We start from the raw sequence: 24,441 nt of genomic DNA on the forward strand, positions 1-24,441 counted from the left end.
TGAATTAATTCAATAACACTTTGATGGGTGAGGTTTCACATTGGCTTTGTGCGTCTGTCCCGTGTGTGGGGATTGTGGCCGGCACCCATTAGAAATGCTTCCCACCCTTCGCCACAAATACAATCATTTGCCAGGATGTGGAAGGGAAACCTCGAGGATGAGTCAGTGCTGTGAGCTGGAGGACAAGAGCAGGCAGGCCAAGCACTGCACCCACACACTCCACCCACACACTCCACCCACACACTACCCACTGGCTGCTGGAGGACAAGAGCTGGCAGGCCACACACTCCACCCACACACTACCCACACACTCCACCCACACACTCCACCCACACACTACCCACTGGCTGCTGGAGGTACAGGCCCCTCAGACCCACACACTACCCACTGGCTGCTAGGCTGTGTGGGCACAGTCATGCCAACCTCTGCCAGACTGTCCGCAGAGACAGGGTCGTCTCCCACACAGGGTCCTTGCTCACTCGACTAGGGTGCTCCCTCCTTCGACTAGGCTCTCTGTCTCTCTGTCTCTCTCTCTCTATCTCTCCCTCTCTCTCTCTGCGTCTCTCGCTGTCTCTCTCTCTCTGCCTCTCTCTCTGCCTCTCTCACTCTCTCTCTCTCTCTCTCTCTCTCTCTTTGCCTCTCTCTCTCTGCCTCTGCCTCACTCTGCGTCTCTCTGTGTCTCTCTCTGTCTGTCTGTCTCTGACTCGCTCCCTCGCCCTCTCCTTCTCCCTCTCCCTCTCCCTCTCCCTCTCCCTCTCCCTCTCCCTCTCCCTCTCCCTCTCCCTCTCCCTCTCCCTCTCCCTCTCCCTCTCCCTCTCCCTCTCCCTCTCCCTCTCCCTCTCCCTCTCCCTCTCCCTCTCCCTCTCCCTCTCCCTCTCCCTCTCCCTCTCCCTCTCCCTCTCCCTCTCCCTCTCCCTCTCCCTCTCCCTCTCCCCCTCTCCCTCTCCCCCTCTCCCTCTCCCTCTCCCCCTCACGCTCTGTCTCTCTCTCTCACTTGGCCTCTCCCTCTGTCTCACTCTCTCTGCCTCTCTCGCTGTGTGTCTCTCTCTCCCTCTCACTCTCTGTCTCTCTCTCTCCCTCTCCCCCTCTCCCTCTGTCTCACTCTCTCTGCCTCTCTCGCTGTGTGTCTCTCTCTCCCTCTCACTCTCCGTCTCTCTCTCCCTCTCTCCCTCTCCCCTGTCTAGTCCAGTGCCACTGTGGCAATGCTCAGACCAAAGAGAAAAACATTTATGGAAGACAAGTGTTTCTCAGACTTGTATGAACATTCTGTACAGAATTTTTTCTTGATTCAGGCTAAAATTATCTGGCATTGAACAATTATCATGTAAAGTGTAGAGATCATCAAAGGTTGACCAGTAATGCATGAATGCGTCTGTCCATACAACCGGCCTTATTCCAACACTGTATGGGCATGTCTCTCACACTTGTCTCATTGCCCTGTTGACTGAAGTCTGTTTGAAGTGAATCTTTGAAGAGTACATCTACAAGGAAGCCTTGAGGGTTACAGGTGGCTCTGTGTGTTTGTAGCTCGCAGATAATGGGACTGCTTTTTGTTTCCAGCCACTGCCTCAGAGGCTGCCCTCCCTCAATAATAACTGTCAGAGTAGAATCTTTTGGCAAACATTAAAATCTAATTACCAGTCAAGTGGGAATAAATATTTCACAATTACAAGAAAATATTTCTGTGAACAAGAAGTTGTTTAAAAAAAAAGTCCCTGTTGAACAATGGATCCAGTAACTTTTGCTGTTTAGAAACCTGAGCGAATCTGAATCTGACAGTTTTCCACTATTCCGTTTATCAGCGACCCACGAATCGGCACAAAGGGCCCCGAATACTGAACCAGGACAGTGGTAGTACTGCCATGGTACTCACCTCTCTCCCCCTCACCCCCTCTCTCCCTCACCCTCTCTCCCCCTCACCCCCTCCCCCCCTTACCCTCCCTCCCTCACCCCCTCTCTCTCACCCCCCCTCAACCCCTCACCCTCCCTCTCTCCCCCTCACCCCCTCTCACCCTCACTCTCTCCCCCTCACTCTCACCCCCTCTCCCTCACCCTCTCTCCCCCTCACCCCTCACCCCTCTCACCCCCTCTCCCTCCTCTCACCCTCCCTCCCTCACCCCCTCACCCTCCCTCTCTCACCCTCACTCCCTCACCCCCTCACCCTCCCTCTCACCCCCTCTCCCCCCCCACCCCTCACCCTCCCTCCCTTACCCCCTCACCCTCCCCCTCACCCCCTTGTTCTTGCCAAGTCATATGAAAGTAGATAAATCTCCGGGCCTGATGATTTATGTCCGTGGGCACTCCAGGAATTGCAGGCCTGGCTGCGGTCTGAGCTTCACTGTTGGAGGCGGCTACAGTGACGGGTGATTGGATGACCGCTAATATTTCGCCATTCTATTCATGAATGGCTACAAAACAAACAGTTGGAACTAGAGACCAGTGAACCTAACATCTGTGGGAGGGAAGTTATTGCAGAGGATTCTGAGGAATTTTATATATAATTTATATATATATATATATATTTTTTTTGGATAGACACAAAATGCTGGAGAACTCAGCGGGACAGGCAGCATCTCCGAAGAGAAGGAATGGGTGGCATTTCGGGTCGAGTCCTTCAGACTGAAGAAGGGTCTTGTTTTTAATAGACAGGTTGATTAGGGAAAGTCAGCATTGTTTTTGTATGTGGGAAATGATCTCTCATGAACTTGATTACGTTTTTGAAGAAGTAACTGAGAAGGTTGATGAGGGCAGGATTGTGGACATCATCTACATGGTCCTACATAGTCTACTGTGGACGTAGTCTACATGGACCTGCAAGGCCGATGATAGGGATCTGCTTGGAAAGATGCTTTGGGAGGTTGGGTGACATGGGATGCAGGGAAAGCTGGATAAACAACTAGCTTCATGGTCAGAAGCAGAGGGTGGTGGTGGAAGTTAGTTTTTTGGGCCAGAACTCTGTGACTGATGGTCTAGTAACTCGTGGAGTGGTGCTGAGCCCAATGCTGTGTGCAATCTATCTCAACGATTTGGATGAGAATGTACAAGAGTAGTAAGTTTGCAAATGACACAACAGTAGGTCGGTGGTATTGTAAGCAGTGAAGATGGTTATCAAGAATTGCAGCAAGACCTTGATCAGCGATGTATGTGGACTGAGGAATGGCTGACAAGGTTTCATTTAGATAAGTGTGGTGTTGCATTATGAGTTGAGCCAGTATGGGACCTTCAGGGTGAACGGCTGGGCCCTGGGGAATGTTGTGGAGCTGGGGGAGTGAAGAGTCCATGTACATAATTCCCTGAAAGTGGAGTCACGGGTGGCTATGGTGACAGAGAAGGCTTTGGTCACTTTGGTCTTCACCAGACAGGGTACTGACTACAGAAGTATGGACATAGAACATAGAATAAGGTTCTATACCAGTTAGGGTGGCCACAAGGATGTTGGGTAAAGTCAAGGGGGTCTCAAACAGAGTTGGGGTTGCGTAGTGGATGTCAGTGCACACACAGTGGATGTCAGTGCACACACAGTGGATGTCAGTGCACACACAGTGGATGTCAGTGCACACACGGTGGATGTCAGTGCACACACGGTGGATGTCAGTGAGCTGTGAATTCCCTGCATTCTCACCACTCCTCATCTGCCTCAGTCCCAGGTTTTCTGTTGTAGTTCAGCCTTCAGGTGTCTGGTTGTGTGATATTACCCTGTGATGCATGAATGAGGAAAGCCTAGTTTTTGTGGTTAATTAACTTCTAAACTTACAAATAACCTTCTCTAACTTCAGATAGTCCCTGCTTTCCCTCTCTATCCCCTCCCCCTTCCCGGTTCTCCCACTAGTCTTTCTGTCTCCGACTACATCTTACCTTTGTCTCGTCCCCCCCCCTGACGTCAGTCTGAAGAAGGGTCTCGACCCGAAGCGTCCCCCATTCCTTCTCTCCAGAGATGCTGCCTGACCCGCTGAGTTACTCCAGCACTTTGTGTCTACCTTTCATCGCCAGTCTGCCTCATGGTGGACCTTGCATGTTTCTCTTTATCTGTACATCTCTGTTACTGGTACACTACATTATGCACTGATTCATTTCTCTAACTGTGCACTAAATGTTCAGCTCGTGTATGGTTTTGATTGTAATCATGTCTCGTTGGTTTTTAACTGGACAGCATGCAAAACAAAGTTTCTCACTGCATCTCAGTACACCTGACAGTAACGCTGATACTTATGACAATACAACTTGCAACGATCTTAAGGATAGCGGAGTCAGGGGGGATGGGGAGAAGGCAGGACGGGGTACTGATTGAGAATGATCAGCCATGATCACATTGAATGGCGGTGCTGGCTCGAAGGGCCGAATGGCCTCCTCCTGCACCTATTGTCTATTGATCTGCTTGCTTCAGTGTGAAGTTGTTGTAAGGGAATAAAGGAATCCACTTGTTCCTTGTAATGATTACGTGGATAAAGGGCTTATCTGTGTCAATAACGGCTGGAACTTCTCAAAGGTTTGATTTGAATGTTGCTGTTGGAATTCTTTTAAATTGAATTCTTCAACTCTAAAAGGTTTTGTGTCAGTATGTTCTTGCTATCTAAGTCATGGCTAACTTGAGTTACTTAGAACAAGTCTGCATTAAGGAAATTGCATATTGAAAGCAGATTTAATTGGCATAATTTCCAAATGTGTTATCCTTAATAACACGAGGAAGTACTGCAAATTATTGCTGAACTGCTGGTGGATGGTAATTTTCCAATTAACCATTTTTGACCTGATATGCATCGGGTATCCTAAGGATAGAATTTAACATTTTCATTTATGAGAGGGAAAGGGAAATGCTATTGAATTGCTTTATGTATGAAGTATTTGCCTCCATCTCTTACTTTAATAAGCCTAACAACATATGTCCTGCCTATTAGGAGATAACCAGTAAAGCAGCAACTCTTTTGTTTTTCCAACATGGGTTTTTCAGTGATTATATTAGCGAATGTTCCCTAAGCAAGCACTTTCACATTTAGTTAGAATGATTACAGTTCTAGCTTCAAAATGGTGAGACTAAATGTGGTTGGAGATGTATTGTTTAAAGTAAGATATCTTCCCACAAGGGTGGTGTGCCTGACCCGCTCCTCGTGCAAGGCTCCATGGCCTCCCAATGCATGGCCTCCATACCATTCCCAAACGCTCCTTCCCCATCTGACGGAGCTTTCCACGAGTGAGTGGGGAAGTACAGAGACCACTCTCTTTCCTTATTTATCTTTCCTTTTCTATGGCAATATCTCAAGCACCAATAGCCTTCTGCTAACTTACCAAGCAATCATTGCGAAGACCTAACAACTGTGTTGAATAGCAATGGACAATAGACCACACTGGGACAGGGCAAAGTGGCATAATCAGCCTTTACTCATTGAACTAGAAATACAGCTGAAGGTTACAAGGACAATATAGGTATTGATGAATAAATGGTGAACATAATACACCAAGGTTCAGAATTTAGTTTTGTGCCTTTAATTGAGTTTAATCATCTTTTACAGCGTGTGTTAGCACTTTAATTTGGACATGGTCCTGTGGAGATTAAATGATCCTTGGATCAGTTGCACTAAACTTGCAATAAGGTGGCATCTGCTTGTTGAACTCGTCTGAAATTCCATTCCACACACTGCAGATGAATCTAATTTCAGAGGCATTGCGCAGTTCATGTCCACTATCATGTTGCTTGTTTATTGTTACTAATCCGAAGACCAATTTCTATGCACATGGGGTTTCAGTTAAGTGATTTAGGTTCAGGTTTATTATTGTCACGTGTACCGAGGTACAGTGAAAAGCTTTGTTCTGCATCCTATCAGATCAGATATACCATACATAAATGCAATCAAGTCAAACTCAAGTACAAAAGGGCAAAGCAAAGGGGAAGATACAGTGTGTGTTGTAGCGCATCAGTTCCAGAGACAATGTCCGCAATGGGGTAGAGGTGAATCGGACAGTGCCCTAGCTTATGGAAGGGCCGTTCAGAAGCCTGATAACAGAGGGGAAGAAGCTGTTCGTGAGTCTGGTGGTGCGCGCATTCAAGCTTCTGTACCTTCTGCCGGGCGGGAGCGGGGAGAAGAAGGAATGACCGGGGTGGGACAAGTCTTTGATGGTGTCGACTGCTCTCCTGAGGCAGCGTGAAGTGAAGATGGTTAATGAAGGGAAGTCTGCAAATCATCCCCTTCCCAAACTCTCTTGTTCTTAAGGCATTTTTTCAGTAAGAATCACAACTGATCAAATTGGCTGATTTTATTCATTCATACAAGGTCAGGAATGTTTTTATTTGAGATGCCCCGACCATAACAGGCAGGTAACAGCACAGGCAGTAGTTCAAACCTTGGAACCTGTGTGCTGTAAAATTACCTGCTCTGTCTATCGCAGGCTAATAATTTTGCCGCCCTTTGTCGGAACGTACAGAATCATATATACCATACAGTGCTAGTTATTTGCGCTGATTGGCAAACACCAGGCAGCTTCTGTATTGTAGCTTGCATCATTGAGTGGGAATTCTGTGTTCATTTACCCAATAAGCAGCTTCTCTTTTCTGCACTTTCTTTAATTAAAACAAATGTAAAATACTTTGTTCCACATTTGTGGAGGGGTTTATTAATGTGCTTTGTTCTAGTTCAGTCCTTTCAAGGTCATAAGATTTATTTCAAAATAATTGGGCAGAAAGTATCTGTGATGTTATTGTTAATAAAGGCATAATTTAAAAATCTCCTTCAGTCACACAGGTGACAAATGGAATCCCTGTGGTGCCTTTCATTATTTCCCCAAGGGCCAGGTCACTGGATGGAGCTCTTTTATGCTGATGAAAGCAAGCAAGGGCATTCTGAGGCACTCGGTGTAATGTGCTTCCGTTGTACACAGTCCTGTTGTCTGTTGAAACACATTTGGACAGGTACACAGATAGAAACAGGTATGTAGGTTAATTGGCTGGGTAAATGTAAAAATTGTCCCTAGTGGGTGTAGGATAGTGTTAATGTACGGGGATCACTGGGCGGCACGGACTTGGAGGGCCGAAAAGGCCTGTTTCCGGCTGTATATATATGATATGATATGATATGAAACGCTTTAGAGAAATATGTGGGCCATTTGGGACATGGTCCTGTGGAGATTAAATCATCCTTGGACCAGTCGCACTAAACTTGCAACCATGCGCAGGTTAGCATGGGCAGGTTGGGCCGAAGGGCCTGTTTCCATGCTATCTACACTGATCCTCTGACTTTGGGGCAAAATTAAATCTTGCTTCTTTGAGAGCTGTGATCCTATTTATAATTTCCCCCAAATGAATGTCTGGAACTGAAACAGTTAATTAAATCTAAAAATAAAACTTGTATCAGAATTTCCCAAATTTAATGAATAACTTTGTTTTGTCAAGTTCCCTATTTGTGTTGCATTTGGACAGTTTGAATACCATCATTGCAACATGTTATGAGTGTACTTGAGCAGGGATGTTGATAGTCAACACAGATCAAAGTGACATGAAGTTGATTTGCTTGATATAAATTGTATGCCTCCAAGTATCCTGAACTGCCTTCTCCAAATGCTGTTAGATCTGATATCAAGACGCGCATTCCAAATGTGCTGAAGTATTAATATTGGGATAGGCAATGTGTTGTCAATTAATTTATCAATTAGTAAATTTAGATATACTTTTATTGCCATTTCTGGAGTATTTCAATGGTTGAGTTGCCCTGGTCAGCTCCAGAAATCAGCCACTAGACTGGTGGCACCGACTGACAACACCCTCTGCACAGAGACCAGCGGGCACCGACTGACAACACCCTCTACACAGAGACCAGTGGGCACCGACTGACAACACCCTCTGGTGGCACCGACTGACAACACTCTCTACACAGGGACTGGTGGCACCGACTGACAGCACCCTCCTCACAGAGACCAGTGGGCACCGACTGACAACACCCTCTGGTGGCACCGACTGACAACACTCTCTGCACGGGGAGAGACTGGTGGCACCACAGCTCGATCCACAGGATGCTGACCGGTCATCTTACAGAGGGCCAGAGCTGGGGTAGACAGTCAGAATCATTCTGCAGTGGTGGGGGAGTCTAAACTAGAGGGCATCGATTAAAGGGGAGAGCGGAGAAATCTAAAGGAGATGTCAGAAGCAAGTGTTTGATGGAGAGTGTAGTGGTTATATGATACGAGCTGCCAGAGGAGATGGTGGAGGCAGGTACAATGACAGAGTTTAGATGGTATTTGGATAGATGCGTGGGTAGGAAGGGTTGAGTGGGCTATGGGCCTAAGGCACGCAAATGGGATTAAAGCCAAATAGACATCATAGTCAGCATTGAATGATTTGGGTCGAAGGATGTGTGACTCTGACTCTACATTTGTGGGAAATAAACTGCAGATGCTGGTATAAATGGAAGGTAGTCAGAAAATGCTGCAGTAACTCAGCGGCTCAGGAAGCATCTCTGCAGAGAAGGAATGGGCGATGTTTCGGGTTGGGACCCTTCTTTAGACTGAATCGTCACCCGTTCCTTCTCTCCAGAGATGCTGCCTGACCCGCTGAGTTACTCCAGCACTCTGTGAAATGTCACCTATCCATGTTCTCCACAGATGCTGCCTGACCCGCTGAGTTACTCCAGCACTCTGTGAAACGTCACCTATCCATGTTCTCCACAGATGCTGCCTGACCCGCTGAGTTACTCCAGCACTCTGAAACGTCACCTATCCATGTTCTCCACAGATGCTGCCTGACCCGCTGAGTTACTCCAGCATTTTGTGTCTACCTTCTGACTCTACATTTAAGCATTTGTTTCTCGGGTACCTGACAAAAGTACTTAAGAGAGATGCCGTAACAAAATAGTTCCACAGGAAGTATTTTTCCATTCTGTTGTGCCTGTTTATTCAATTTATCCCAAAGCACTCGACAAGCAATGAAGTACGCAGGGCATTCTTGTAATGTGACTCGATACTGATGCTGTTCTGACTTTGGGAATTTCAGCAGGCAAAGTATTTTGAATTTCATCAGTCGTATGTTTGTGTACACGGGGATGAAACGTAATTGTGGCACTTATGACTTTATCATTTGTTGCTTTGTGCGGCCTCATGTGCGTACTGAGATACGAATATCAGTGCTGGGGAATTCAATATTGTTTCCACTAACGGCAATCCCAGGGCACGTAGAATTTCAATGCCTCTCGGAGTGACTCTGCTAACTCTCTCTGTTTGGAGGTTACCTATTGCAAAACCAAGGCTCTGTGTCCAGTGGGATCCCAAGAAGTTGCTGAGAAACGTTAACTGAGTAACTCTTAGCTTAATTCTGGTTTTTTAATTCATTCCTTTCCTTTGGCCAGAATTTGTTATCCTTCTTTTCTCTCTGACATTACTGACTAATTAAAGCAGTTTGTTTTTATGGATATCAGTCCGCTCCCTGGGCTGGACATGAATGACCATTCTTCATGTGAGTGTGGTAGATTATCGTGTGTCAGCAGCTTATTCAGACAGGGCATCACCCAGGTACATGGACGAGCAGCAGGAGGGGAGAGTGCCACAAGAGGGCGACCAGGAGCAGGATCCACACAGCCTGCCACTGCTGGCATCACTCAGAGCAACATGAACCTGCAACGCTTGCAATGCAGCTCCTCCTGGCATTGTCCCACATTATGCCTGCGTTGCTTGACTTCAGTAGCGATGCAACTCCTCCTGGCATTGTCCCACATTATGCCTGCGTTGCTTGAACAACTTTCATGCATTTTAGAAAGCTGACAAAACACCTTTTGGAATAGGAATTTATTCACAAAATGCTGGAGTAACTCAGCAGGTCAGGCAGCATTTCAGCAGAGAAGGAATGGGTGACGTTTCAGGTTGAGACCCTTCTTCAGACTGATGTCAGGGGGGCGGGACAAAGGAAGGATATAGGTGGAGACAGGAAGATAGAGGGAGATCTGGGAAGGGGGAGAGGAAGAGAGGGACAGAGGAACTATCTAAAGTTGGAGAAGTCGATGTTCATACCACTGGGCTGCAAGTTGTCCAGACGAAATATGAGGTGCTGTTCCTCCAATTTCTAGTGGGCCTCACTATGGCACTGGAGGAGGCCCATGACAGAAAGGTCAGACTGGGAATGGGAGGGGGAGTTGAAGTGCTCGGCCACCGGGAGATCAGTTTGGTTCAGGCAGACTGAGCGCAGGTGTTGAGCAAAGCGATCGCCGAGCCTGCGTTTGGTTTCGCCGATGTAAAGAAGTTGACATCTAGAGCAGTGGATACAATAGATGAGGTTGGAGGAGGTGCAGGTGAACCTCTGTCTCACCTGGAAAGACTGTTTGGGTCCTTGGATGGAGTTGAGGGGGGAGGTAAAGGGACAGGTGTTGCATCTCGTGCGGTTGCTGGGGAAAGTGCCCGGGGAGGGGGTGGTTTGGGTAGGAAGGGACGAGTGGACCAGGGAGTTACGGAGGGAACGATCTCTGCGGAACGCAGAAAGGGGAGGGGATGGGAAGATATGGCCAGTGGTGGGGTCCCGTTGTAGGTGACGGAAATGTTGGCGGATGATTTGTTGGATATGCTGGCTGATGGGGTGGAAGGTGAGAACGAGGGGGATTCTGTCCTTGTTACAAGTGGGGGGAGGGGGAGCAAGAGCGGAGCTGTGGGATATAGAAGAGACCCTAGTGAGAGCCTCATCTATAATGGAGAGGGGAAGCCCCGTTTCCTGAAGAATGAGGACATCTCGGAAGCCCTAGTGTGAAACACCTCACCCCGGGCGCAGATGCGGCGTAGACGGAGGAATGTAGGAATGCATCTGGGCCACTGCCATGCATACATGATACAGCTAAAACTAACTCTGCCCAAAGGAATTAATGCGCAATATTGATGTGCGATAAAATAATGGCCTTTCAGTTTCTGGTTTTAAGAATGATACACCTTTTGTCTTCATATAAATCTGTATTAACCGTTTTTCTATATTTTAACATTTTCCCCAAAATAATTTACATTTTAGAAACAGCTTTTAAGATTACAAAGAAAGAATGAAAAGTTTAATATGGTTATAGTCACTGAACACTGTGTCTTAGCTGTACTAATGTAGCACCTCAAGGTATTATCACAGAGTCTGTTTCTTGTCTTGATATGTGAACCACTCGTTTGAATCAATGTTGTTAGTTTACACTTAACACTATGTCACTTAGTGGAAGAAAAATTAAAAGTATTTTTACAGTTTCAGCTGTTTTCGGAATATTACAAAATGCCTTATTTGTAGTCCAAAAACGTGGTTTAAATCTACAGCATTCATTGCTCAATATATGGTCTGTTCTAGGTTAGAGACCAAATGCCAGTTGAACAAAGACTTTGCCCAACACTGCACCTGGGTAACATGCATGACTGAGTGTCAGACTGCTTCCACTTGTAATTGTCCGCTCACTCTCACTCTGTTCCCATCATTTCAATGGATGCAAATTCTATGCAGATCATGCATACAAAGCATGTTATCAGACGCATCACAGCCTGGTTTGGGAACAGCTCCATCCAAGACCACAAGAAATTGCAGCAAATTGTGCCAGCAGCCCAGACCATCACACAAAACAACCTCCCTTCCATTGACTCCACCTACACCTCACGCTGCCTCGGCAAGGCCAGCAGCATAATCAAGGACCAGTCTCACCCCGGTCACTCCCTCTTCTCCCCTCTCCCATCAGGCAAAAGGAATAAAGTGTGAAAACGCACACCTCCAGATTCAGGGACAGTTTCTTCCCGGCTATTATCGGGCAACTGACCCATCCTACCACAACCAGAGAGCAGTGCTGAACTACTATCTACCTCATTGGTGACCCTCGGACTATCCTTGATCGGACTTTACTAGTTAATCCCTTATCATGTATCTATACAATGTGGACGGCTCGATTGTAATCATGTCTTGTCTTTCCACTGACTGGTTAGCACGCAACAAAAGCTTTTCGCTGTACCTCGGTACATGTGACAATAAACTAAACTGAAACTGAAACTGATCTTCCTATGAGATCCCCAATAGAGGTTTGCCCAATACCATCTGGGCTTTCAATTTGGCACATCACAGCCTTTGAACTGAGCACAGAGTTCAACAATTTAACATTATTCCCACTGTATTTCTCCCCTTTTGACCTACAGGATATGTTCATCATTCAGCTATTTATTTACCGACCCTGCTCTCCACGTACTCAGATGCCCCTCTATGTTCTTCCATTCCCCACCTGCCCAATCCTTCCTCAGCCTGTGCTCAGGATTAAAGTGTGCTACACCTCCATCGGTTGTAGTTTTAATAAAGGGTTTCACTCAGCACACTCTCTCTCTCTCTCCCTCTCCCTCTCTCTCTCCCTCTCCACCTCTCCCCCTCTCCCCCTCTCCCTTCCCCTCCCCCTCTCTCTCCATCTCCCCCTTTCCCCCTCTCCCCCCTCCCTCCCCCTTTCCCCCTCTCTCCATCTCCCCCTCTCCCCTATCTCCCTCTCCCCCCTCTCTCCAGTTCCTTCTCCTCCTCTCCCCCTCTCTCTCTCTCTCCCTCTCCCTCTCCCTCATAATGTTCTCAATTTTTTTCTCTTCACATTTGTGCTTTAAATAAAAATGTTAAGTTAACTGTTGGTTAATGTGCAATTCTGCTGTAATTTACAGTGACTCAGGACTGCTCGCTGGGCGGAGAAGCTCTGAGGAGAGATGGTTCTGAATATCTGCTGACATCAGTGGACGTTGAGAGACCAAAGAGTGGGAATGGTTGTCCAGGCTCGGCTGGCAGCGGCAGCAACATAACACAGCTTGCAGCACAGAACAGCCCCTCCAGCAGGTGAAATTACAGTTAAATAACATCAAATTATAGCTTGGCCAGCGTGCGTCTATTCTGACACTTGTGGAGTACAAAGTATGGTTACATGTGGCGATATCTTGCAACCACACAAATGTTGTGCCGTTTATCCTACATCTGTGCTCTGTGGAAGGCTGGATTGTAATCATATATCGTCTTTTCAATGAGTGGAGAACACGCAAACAAAAGCTTTTCGCTGTACATCGAACACATGACGATTCTAAGCTAAATGCACCTGGCAATGTTCAATATTGTTTGCATCTGGTGAGATGTTGTGCTCCTTAAATAGGATGGAGTGCGTGTTCATTGTGGCTTGTGCACATTATATAGTGTTTGCATCCCAGAAACAGACGATTTGGTTGAAAACAGTGCTTTTGTTCCACACCACTTCGCAAATGAATCCTTCCTTCATTGGAGAGGACCAATGAAGAACCTTTCATTGTCTGGATCTATTGCATACCAAGCTAAGAAGCTGCTTCCATCACCCATGTGTCCCTGGTGTCTAGTCCATCGCTGAATAACACCCAGGCTGATCTAACCCTCGCATCATCTCATCACCAGAACTCTTTATTTTACAACAAAACTAAATTTGTCTTTAGCGGCCCTGAATCTATTCTTTGGCTCAGCCTCTATTTCTCCCTTTGATCATTCTATTCATCCCCTTGGTTTTCTGGTTTTCCTTTGAATCTGGACTCTGTGTCTGGAGCCCAGGACCCCTGGACCCCAGGACCAGGACTCTGTGGGTTCTGAGGGAGTCCTGGACACTTCCCCACAGGCTGGGGTTGTTAGATAGAGTGTGCGAGTGTACCACTCCATGCAGGAGATGGCTGGGCTGTGTACCACTCCATGCAGGAGATGGCTGGGCTGTGTACCACTCCATGCAGGAGATGGCTGGGCTGTGTACCACTCCATGCAGGAGATGGCTGGGCTAACTGGGGACATCAGCCATGGGGTGTTGCACATTTTGCTTCACTTATTCCACCGATAGATCTGGAGTATTTTGCAGAGACCAAGGTACATCTCCACTGCTCTGTGCTGACGTAGGTTGTGCATGTTTACAATCTTGCAGCTGATGCCCGGCATTGCTGCTCAGTAACCCTTGACTTGATCGCGAGCTGGAGACCTTGTTCATTGACTGTAGCTCTTCTGAAGCCTCTCTTTGCATCTTATCGATTACCACACTGCCCGTGTCTGACAACTGCCTTAGTTTATCGTACACAAATTTGAGTTCTTCTTAAAATGAATGAGGGTCTGCCATACTTTATGCACCATGCCATTCTACGATACCATACGATGCGATACGATGAAACTTTATTCATCCCCAGAGGGAGACTGACTGGTCTGCCAACAGTCACAACACACAACAAGGTGCACGAGAAACCTGCCGTGTGCACAGCGCCTTCACCGGGACAAACAAACACAGACTTATCCCCTGGGCAGAGGATTCTAAACTAGTGTGCTCCCCTTCCCCACACTGGGTCCTCTTTGTTCTTCCACCGTCCCTCATGGCGGTCTCCCCACGTCGGGTCGCCATTATCTTCCCCTCCCCCCCCTCACGCTCATCGACCATTGATCGCACCTCCACCACCCCCTGCCACCGAGACCCCACCCCTGCCATCGAGACCCCACCCCTACCACCGAGACCCCACCCCTGCCGTCGAGACCCCACCCCTACCACCAAGGCCCCACCCCTACCACCGAGACCCCACCCCTGCCACCAAGGCCCCACCCCTACCACCGAGACCCCACCCCTGCCGTCGAGACCCCACCCCTACCACCAAGGCCCCACCCCTACCACCGAGACCCCACCCCTGCCATCGAGACCCCACCCCTACCACCGAGACCCCACCCCTGCCGTCGAGACCCCACCCCTACCACCGAGACCCCACCCCTGCCGTCGAGACCCCACCCGTACCACCAAGGCCCCACCCCTACCACCGAGACCCCACCCCTGCTGTCGAGACCCCACCCCTACCATCGAGACCCCACCCCTGCCGTCGAGACCCCACCCCTACCACCAAGGCCTCACCCCTACCACCGAGACCCCACCCCTGCCGTCGAGACCCCACCCCTACCACCGAGACCCCACCCCTGCCGTCGAGACCCCGCCCCTACCACCGAGATCCCACCCCTACCATCGAGACCCCACCCCTGCCGTCGAGACCCCACCCCTACCACCGAGACCCCACCCCTGCCGGGTCTCCTGCTGCCGTCGAGACCCCACCCCTGTTGTCGTGACCCCACCCCTGTTGTCGTGACCCCACCCCTGTTGTCGTGATCCCAGCATTGCCGGGTCTCCTACTGCCACCGAGGCCCCCATCGTCGCCCCCGCCGTGGCTCCTTCGACCCGGTAAGCCTCACTTCTCTGCGGTCCCCTGTGATGGGGGTAAGTCTGGCCTACTGGGCCGCGTTCCGGTCGACGCCACGGTTGTTCGGCAGGTGGATCGGGCCCGCACGTCTCCCCGATATACAGAGCTGACATTCTGTCAATAGCAGTGTGATAGTCGGCTGTACAAACTACAAGAGGCCTGGACTACAGAGGGTAGCAGTGTGATAGTCGGCTGTACAAACTACAAGAGGCCTGGACTACAGAGGGTTTGCAGACCATCCCTTCTTTCCAACAGTCGGCTCAGGTCTCATTTGTACACAACGACACAGCTCCTCACCCTCACACTGACCGGCAAACCTCAGGCCTGGTACGCTGCCCTCGCAGCTGCGGCTTGCCTGCAGTCCGTCTGTCTTGTGTGTTTTTTGTTGTTTTAGTATGAATTGTATTTTTTAATATGATGTAGTGTTTGTATGTTATGTTGTGGGGGGGTGGGAGGGAACGGGAACTGTAACATCGTCTCTCCCGAGCGGAGACGCGACCTTTGTTTCTGTGTCGTGTCCCCGTTCCCACTGCGGCCTACCACCACCGGCCATGCACCTGGGACCACCTGCGGCGCTGGTTGCCTGCGGATGTTGCGGGAGCGGCTGCGACTCGTCTCCGGAGGCTCCGGCGCGGGCCGCGTGGATGTCGGAAGCCCGCTGGCCCCTGGGTGGGGGCCGACATCGGGACCTCTGGCAGCGGCAGCGTCTTCGCCCGCCCCGGATCGCGGGACTTGGGTTGGCCCGCCGCGGACCCTTCACCGTCCGGCGCGGCCTGAAATAGGCCGCGGACCTTTCACCGCCCAGCGGGGGCTTCAATGTCGGGACCCCCGACCCCCCCCGACGTGGCAACTCCAACAGCCTGACCGCGGGAGAAGACATTGTGGCCTTCAATCACAGTGAGGAGGGACTGGAGGAGACTAGACTCACTGTGATGGATGTTTCTTTTGTTTGGTGTTAGTTTATGATTGTGTGTGTTATTGCATTTTTATTGATTATTCTTATTGGTCTTATTGTTGAAATGCGGGTAATGTTTCATTTCACTACACATTTATGTGTATGTGACAAATAAACAACTATTGACCCTCCACCCTTCCCTAACAGTAACTGCAGGAACTGGGAGCTTGTGAGTAGACGACCAGGTCTGTCCAGCTGCTCAGTCCTGGGGAGATGCTGATGATCTGGGAGTTCAGAGAGCAGAAGTACTTGTGGGTTTCCGCAGAAGTGTAAGGAATCTTTAACCTGCACGGTTCAAGTGGAAAATAGATAGCTTCACATTCATGTGGATCACCTCTTCCCTTTAACTTCCAACACCATGAGGAGATCTTCATCTACAGTGCCCTCCGTAATGTTTGGGACAAAGACTCATCATTTATTTATTTACCTCTGTACTCCACATTTGAGATTTGTAATAGAAAAAATCACATGTGGTCAAAGTGCACATTGTCAGATTTTAATAAAGGCCATTTTTATACATTGTGGTTTCACCATGTAGACATTACAGCAGTGTTTATACATAGTCCCCCCATTTCAGGGCACCATAATGTTTGGGACACAGCAATGTCATGTAAATTAAAGTAGTTTTGTTTAGTGTTTTGTTGCATATCCTTTGCATGCAATGACTGCTTGAAGTCTGTGATTCATGGACATCCCCAGTTGCTGGGTGTCTTCTCTGGTGATGCTCTGCCAGGCCTGTATTGCAGCCATCTTTAGCTTATGCTTGTTTTGGGGGCTAGTCCCCTTCAGTTTTCTCTTCAGCATATAAAAGGCATGCTCAATTGGGTTCAGATTGGGCAATTGACTTGGCCACTCAAGAATTGACCATTTTTTAGCTTTGAAAAACTCCTTTGTTGCTTTAACAATGTTTGGAATCATTGTTTTGCTGCAGAATGAACCACCGGCCAATGAGTTTTAGGCATTTGTTTGAACTTGAGCAGATAGGATGTGTCTATACACTTCAGAATTCATTATGCTACTACCATCAGCAGTTGTATCATCAGTGAAGATAAGTGAGCCAGTACCTTCAGCAGCCATACATGCCCAGGCCATAACACCCCCACCACCGTGTTTCACAGAAGAGGTGGCATGCTTTGGATCTTGGGCAGTTCCTTCTCTCCTCCATACTTTGTTCTTGCCATCACTCTGATACAAGTTAATCTTCGTCCCATCTTCCACGAGACCTTTTTCCAGAACTGTGCTTGCTCTTTTGGCAAACTGTAACCTGGCTATCCTATTTTTGCAGCTAACCAGTAGTTTACATCTTGCAGTGTAGCCTCTGTATTTCTGTTCATGAAGTCTTCTGCAGACAGTGGTCATTGACAAATCCACATCTGACTCCTGAAGAGTGTTTCTGATCTGTCGGACAGGTGTTTGGGGATTTTTCTTTATTGTAGAGAAAATTCTTCTGTCATCAGCTGTGGAGGTCTTCCTTGCCCTGCCAGTCCCTCTGCGATTAGTAAGCTCACCAGTGCTCTCTTTCTTGTTAATGATGTTCCAAACAGTTGATTTGGAGCAGTTGGTAAGCCTAAGGTTTGGCTGATGTCTCTAACAGTTTTATTCTTGTTTCTCAGTCTCATATTGGCTACTTTGACTTTCATTGGCACAACTTTGGTCCTCATGTTGATAAACAGTAATAAAAGTTTTCAAAGGTGATGGAAAGACTGGAGGAAAGACTAGGTCATGAGAGCTCTCTTATACCTGCATTAAGGAGGCAATTAAACACACCTGAGTAATTACAAACACCTGTGAAGCCATGTGTTACAAACTTCAAATTGTGGAGTACAGAGGCAATTAAATCACTGATGGGTAATTACCCAGCGATCCCTGTACACTAACACTATCCTACACACACTAGGGACAATTTTTACATTTACCAAGCCAATTTACCTACATACCTGCACGTCTTTAGAGTGTGGGAGGAAACCGAAGATCTCTGAGATAACCCGGACAGGTCACGGGGAGAACGTACAAACTCCATACAGACAGCACCCATGGTTGGGTTCGAACCCGTGTCCACGGCGCTGCAAGTGCTGTAAGGCAGCAACTCTACCGCCGAGCCACCTGGCGCCTAATCTCCTAACTTCTCCCAGTAACGTTTGGCACCCGTACTAATCAATAATCTGTCAATCCACTCTTACAAAAATACCCAAATATTTGGCTTCCAGAGCCGTCCGTAGCAATGAATTCCACAGATTCACCACCCTCTGACTAAAGAAATTCCTCCTCATCTCCATTCTAAAGGCACATCCTTTTATTTTGAGGCTGATCGCTCAGCTCCTAGTAATGGAAGCATCCTCTCCACATCCACGCTATCTAGGGCTTTCATTATTTGCTATTTCATCTATCCCTGACCCGCTGAGTTCCTCCAGCAACACATTTATTGCTCTGAATGGAAGACTTAGTTGCATGTGAGACTGAAGCTGTATCCGTTTCATACAGTATGCTGATAATTGTGTCTTCAAAGCACTGTTAATATCAGACTAATTACAACAGGACAATGTAGAAACATAGAACTACAGATGCTGGTTAATACATAAAGTGCAGGAGTAACTCAGGAGGTTATGCAGCATCGCTGATTCAGCACCTCCTGCCTTTTCTAACTTCAGTGCCTAATCATTTTGTATTCAAACCCTTTTTATAAATGTATGATATCCACCAGGTCACTGAAAGGTTCATTGTAGAATTTCTTCAAATTTTCAAATGTCAACGAGTGTAAATACCATCTTTGAATTTTCGACATTTCTACTGGAGTTTCACTGTGAAGTTCTAGCATAGGATGTGATTATAAACATATAGACATTTATAAACATATCCTTTAAACTAAACGCCTTCTCAAATCACTGTGAAAGATGTGTCAAAAATGAACAGATTGAAGTAGGGTAATAAACTAATCATGAGACTAGACCTTGAAAGTAAAATCATAAGGAAGAGTTTTTATTTAAAGTCACTGAATCCCAGTTTAGTTCTTAGACACTAAATCTTAGCTGGGCACATTGACGTGCAGGGAATAGAGGGATATTGATCATGTCCAGGCAGATGAATGAGATCACTTTAAACTGGCACCATGTTCTGCACACACAATGGAGTCTGAAGAAGGGTCTCGACCCGAAACGTCACCCATTCCTTCTCTCCAGAAATGCTGCCTGACCCGCTGAGTTACTCCAGCATTGTGTGTCTATCTTTGGTGAAGGGCCTGTTCCTGTGCTGTGCTGTGCAGTTCTAGTCCTAGTTCAGCTTGGTACACGGTCCCATGAGTGCACTGCAGCTTTGTTGGGCGAGCACAGTCTTGCGTGAGGGAGTACAGGTCTAACTGGTGGTGCCGTGGAATTTGGACCAGTGGTAGTTCCAGAAGCAACTGGTAATGTGTCTGTGTTGAGTACTGCATTGTTTTTGATACAATAAGGACAGCGGGAACATGGGATTAATGTTGGAACGTGGTTGAGGCATGGTGTTGAGCGTTGAGTCCTGAGGAGAGAGAGGATGGGGAGTTTAGATTTCGTCCAGCAGCAGTGGCTGCCGTTCCCTGTCTTTGCTGGTAGTCACTGGACCCCCGGTTGATGGTTCACAAAATAGTTTTTTCTGAGGATTGAAACAGGTAAATCTTCAAACCAGTTTTCCAGACAAAACCCTTGTTTGCTTGAAAGATGAAACCACTAAGCTGCAGTGCAGCGTGGCAGAACACCTCCTGAACAGTCGCAAGAATTATTGTGTGTGCCGGCGATGTATTGCAAACAAGATTGACGTGCACTAATTTCCAGTGTCCTCTATCCAGGTCTTTGGGCCAAGTCCGGGGAGGTGAGACAGAGAGTGAGCTGGGGTTCGACACCCAGGGTTCAGGCTTGTTGGATCCCCTGGCCTGGGCCCAGGAAGGTAAAGACATTGACTGCTGCACAATGCAACATACATGGCACATGCCCGATGGTCCATGGTCCTTTGCAAATTATTCTGAGGCAATACACACCAGTTGCCACGTTTCTGCCGCCATCTTGTATTCCTGTGGGAAGCAGATGCAAAAATGAAGTAAAGTGAGGATAGTCTCTCCGAAATGCTCAATGTGGCAGCAATATATTTATTAGTTAGCATTCAATCCTTTAACATGTCCCCAGCTTTTACCCCTCTAATATTTTTTGTGCAATTTTATTGATCAGTTTTTTAAAATAATAATTATATATTCACTGCTTGAAATTTCACCACTAATAATGGAATGTCTGTTTGCATTTTATTTAGTGTATGCACATTTTAAATCTATGCTTGTTGTAATCTGTATGGAAGTTATTCACTCTGTGTCACACTATCTGAAGCAGCATAGGTTGAAGGAGAATAACGTGTTGTGTATTTTCAAGGGAACCCTGCTGGTGATGGAGGACACGCACAGGTAAGGTGGTCACGTCTGTGCATGTGGCATGTGATGGAGGACACACACAGGTAAGATGGTCACGTCTGTGCATGTGGCACGTGATGCAGGACACACACAGGTAAGGTGGTCACGTCTGTGCATGTGGCATGGTGATGTCACATTAAACTGTACAGACCATACCTTTCAGTCGGGGTGGGACTTAACAGTGTGCTCAGACACAGCCAGCCAGGTGGGTGTGGTGAAGGTGGCGAGGTTGTTACTGAGCACAGCCAGCCAGGTGGGTGTGGTGAAGGTGGCGAGGTTGTTACTGAGGGGTGAGGGGGGGGGGATTGGAATCTCTTGCTTGTCTCTGGAGGAAACACAATGACAACTACTTCCTCAATAGTTCGCATCACTCAAAATGAAAGCTGCCGTTTTCTGGCACCAGTCAGTCATCTTGTGTCCATCAAGCAGTTTCTGCATCACTGCCACTGGTGTTTGACATGTGGTGGTGTTTAAATGCTGACACATTCCCTTCCACAGTGAGGGGGCTGCCGTGGGGGGTTGTTGGCACCGAGGTGAGAATCCTCTCCTGATCTGACTCTCTGGCAAAAGCCCACCGCTGCCATTTAACTACAGGCCAGGGACTAACCAGAGTATTCAAGTGTCGGGTAAAATCTTTCCCAAGTGGCCCCAGCAGATGTAGACAATAGTGTAGTGAAGCTCTCTGCATCTGTCCACAGTTACACAAGCAAGCTGCAGAATACAAGCACATGGAACCCAGGGTGGAGGAAGGAACTGCAGATGCTGGTTTACACCGAAGATAGACACAAAAAGCTGGAGTCCCTCAGCAGGTCAGGCAGCATCTCTGGAAAAAAGGAACAGGTGACTGAATCTGAAGGGTCTCGATCCAAAACGTCACCTACTCCTTTTCTCCAGAGATGCTGCCTGACCAGTCCACAAATGCTAATTGGAGACAGAAGAAACTGCAGGCTCTGGAATCTGACCAAATAACAAAATGCTGGAGGAACTTTGTAGAGGGAAATGTATGTCCGTCTGAAGAAGGGTCCGAACCAAAACATCCTCTGTCCATTTCCTCTATAGATGCTGCCTGGCCAGATGAGCACTTTGTTTTCTGCACATAAATGCTGAATGTTATATAGAACAAGTCCTGTAGACAAGTCTGAACAATATGGATGACATACAGGGAGCATGTGTGCACAGACATAATGGGCCATAGCATGTGGGCACAGACATAGTGGGCCATGGCATGTGGGCACAGACGTAGTGGGCCATAGCATGTGGGCACAGACGTAGTGGGCCATGGCATGTGGGCACAGACGTAGTGGGCCATGGCATGTGGGCACAGACATAATGGGCCATAGCATGTGGGCACAGACGTAGTGGGCCATAGCATGTGGGCACAGACGTAGTGGGCCATGGCATGTGGGCACAGACATAACGGGCCATAGCATGTGGGCACAGACGTAGTGGGCCATAGCATGTGGGCACAGACGTAGTGGGCCATAGCATGTGGGCACAGACGTAGTGGGCAAGGAGTCTTCCTGTGCTGGACTCAGCTACAACTTTAAAGAATAATTGACAATATTTCAAACTATATAATTTTGTCTTCATTGGATTACACACAAACGAGGAATCTGGGTGCTAGTGTGTGTATTTTTCACTATACAAGCCAGTCCATATCTACTCTGTCTGAATATCTATCAATACCTCCTCCACAGGAGCTTGGGCCCTGCGGCTCGCTGAAAGTGGTGCACTTTGGTCTGGTGTGAAGTGAAATCGAAGAATTGGAAAGGACTTTAATGGATGAAGAAAAGCTGTAATTCTGTTGGTCTGGTGAAAGATATTTGCGTGGTATTAGCAGGTATCAAGAAACAAACAAGCCACAGCCCCAAAGAATAACACAAGCAGCTTTACTCTTTCAAAATAAAGCGTGTGATTATTGGTTGTGAGAGAGCAGAGTTATGAATGCAGTGTATGTTGCTCGTAACTCCACCACACCAGCCCCCTTCATCCTACCTTGTATCCTGTAACCCGCTTCTCAGCAGATTTCTCCACCTTCACCTGATGCCCAGTGATGGTTCAACCCTTATTCCGAGCCTCCATGTGACAGCACTTCCTCTCTCCTCTCCCAGTGCCTCGTTCCCCACTCCACATCACTATACCTCCCTCAGTTTCCCCGTCTCCCCCCTCTGTTTATCCCACATCACGGCCCTGGTCCCATCACCAGTGAACAGGCCCAGCAGAGAGGCCCCCCGTAACGCTCACCTAGGATCACATCCCCCCATCACCCCACACACAACCGATTTGAGCATCGTTCCCCTTGTACGCACGAGTAGGAGCAGACCAAGATCATTGGTAACAAGGTACATCTCTGATCCCCAGAGGTGTGACTACAGGAGGGGTTGTACATTGGAAACAAGCCCAAGGCAGCTGAGGCTGGACAAGGTGAGGAGAGACGTGGAGCTGTGGAGCATAACAGGGTCCTTTAGCTTCTGAGCCTGGGCTGACCAGCAAACGCCCATCACGCACTGACCCCCACAGTGGACATTGAACGCAGGTCCACACCAGCAAACGCCCATATGCACCACTCCCATCACTCACTGACAGCCACAGTGAACATTGAACGCAGGTCCACACCAGCAAACGTTAACTAACCCAGAAAGTTGTTATTGTACAGCATTTTCTACCTGACCATTTAACATAAAAAGTATTTTCATTCAAATTTAACATTTATCTATTTGTTTAATGGTGCAACTCAAAGCCATTTTTTAATTGATTAACATTTAAAAATATTTAACAACCCAAACATATTTTAAATAGCTTGTACAGTTGTACATACCCATAAAATCAGAGGCTCTATAGTCTTTCATTTCATTCCAGGTCATATTGAAATCCATCCCTTTTCTCATTCCAGTTTTGGGGAAGTACAGAAAGTTTGTGGCAGGATATTGACTTTGTACACACCAAAACACAGGCTTTTATCTGCAAGAAGTACTTTTGTCCATTTCACTGATGGCTTGTGTTGGGGCTGATGATGCCCTCCCTATATGAGGGATTAATCTAGCATCAATCAGTGTGTATAATCCTTCACGCATGCTATTTTTCTTTGCTTTGTACGTTAAGAGGATTAGAGTTTAGAATGCATAAATTGATGGTAAAAATTTACATCATCACGATTGCTTCATTTCTCATGCTCACTCAGCCCCTATTAAAGATTTATAATAACTGCAAATATTTATACAACCTTCATTGTTTTAAAGCGCAAATATCCTTATTTCTGGGATTGACTATTTTTGGAAACAGTGTCTGTTAATGAATCAGTGCCTGTGATATTATTAAACTTGTTTAATGTTGTTACACTGACTTTTGTAATTGATCTCCATGCAATGCAGTGATTAGATTGTTTTGTAAAAGCTAAGGGCAGATTTGATTGTACTGTGTCCAACAGCACACTACAACAGCTTGAAAGTAAGGTTAAATAAATGTGAGAGAGCACAATGTTGCAGACTATTCATCCTTTCCTTATTGCTTATCATTCAGTCAGGTTTCTTCACAAAATAATGTGTTCATCCACCAAATCATGGCCAGGTCTTGATGTTAGATTCTTAAACTTTGCATTACTTTGCCCCATTACTTTGCCCCATTACTTTGCATCTCAGCTTCCTGTGTTAACTTTCATCTTGGGGCCTTGTGAACCCTAAGAAAGTCTCAGGATTGTACCAGGTAGGAACAGGCCCTTCAGCCCAAGGTCAATGCCTACGTTTACCATCATTAATCCCACATGCCTTTCCTGCCCTGCTCATTCAAGTACTTAGCAAGATGGCTCTTAAATGTCATTCCTGTCCTTGCCTCCTCCTGGCAGCTCATTGCAGATGCCAAATCGTATGTATGTCAAAAATGAACCCTCAGATTTCCTTCAAACCTC

General features: G+C 47.4%; 1 protein-coding gene across 4 annotated transcripts in view; it reads left to right on the top strand.

Annotated features, from left to right (window-relative positions):
• Positions 1-23,998, top strand: part of wdpcp (WD repeat containing planar cell polarity effector) — a 115,411-nt gene extending 91,413 nt beyond the window's left edge. For 3 of the 4 annotated variants that reach the window (XM_078405698.1, XM_078405701.1, XM_078405697.1), the window contains 4 exons: positions 12,604-12,772; positions 19,929-20,026; positions 20,500-20,531; positions 22,235-23,998. In XM_078405698.1, the coding sequence (XP_078261824.1) occupies positions 12,604-12,772; positions 19,929-20,026; positions 20,500-20,531; positions 22,235-22,285 (350 nt within the window). In that variant the 3' untranslated portion in view covers positions 22,286-23,998. The remainder of the gene's footprint in view (positions 1-12,603; positions 12,773-19,928; positions 20,027-20,499; positions 20,532-22,234) is intronic. The other variant, XM_078405700.1, reaches the window with a different exon arrangement.
• The last annotated feature ends 443 nt before the right edge of the window (positions 23,999-24,441 follow it).

This window comes from Rhinoraja longicauda, chromosome 9, assembly GCF_053455715.1.
Source record: "Rhinoraja longicauda isolate Sanriku21f chromosome 9, sRhiLon1.1, whole genome shotgun sequence".
Taxonomy (NCBI): domain Eukaryota; kingdom Metazoa; phylum Chordata; class Chondrichthyes; order Rajiformes; family Arhynchobatidae; genus Rhinoraja; species Rhinoraja longicauda.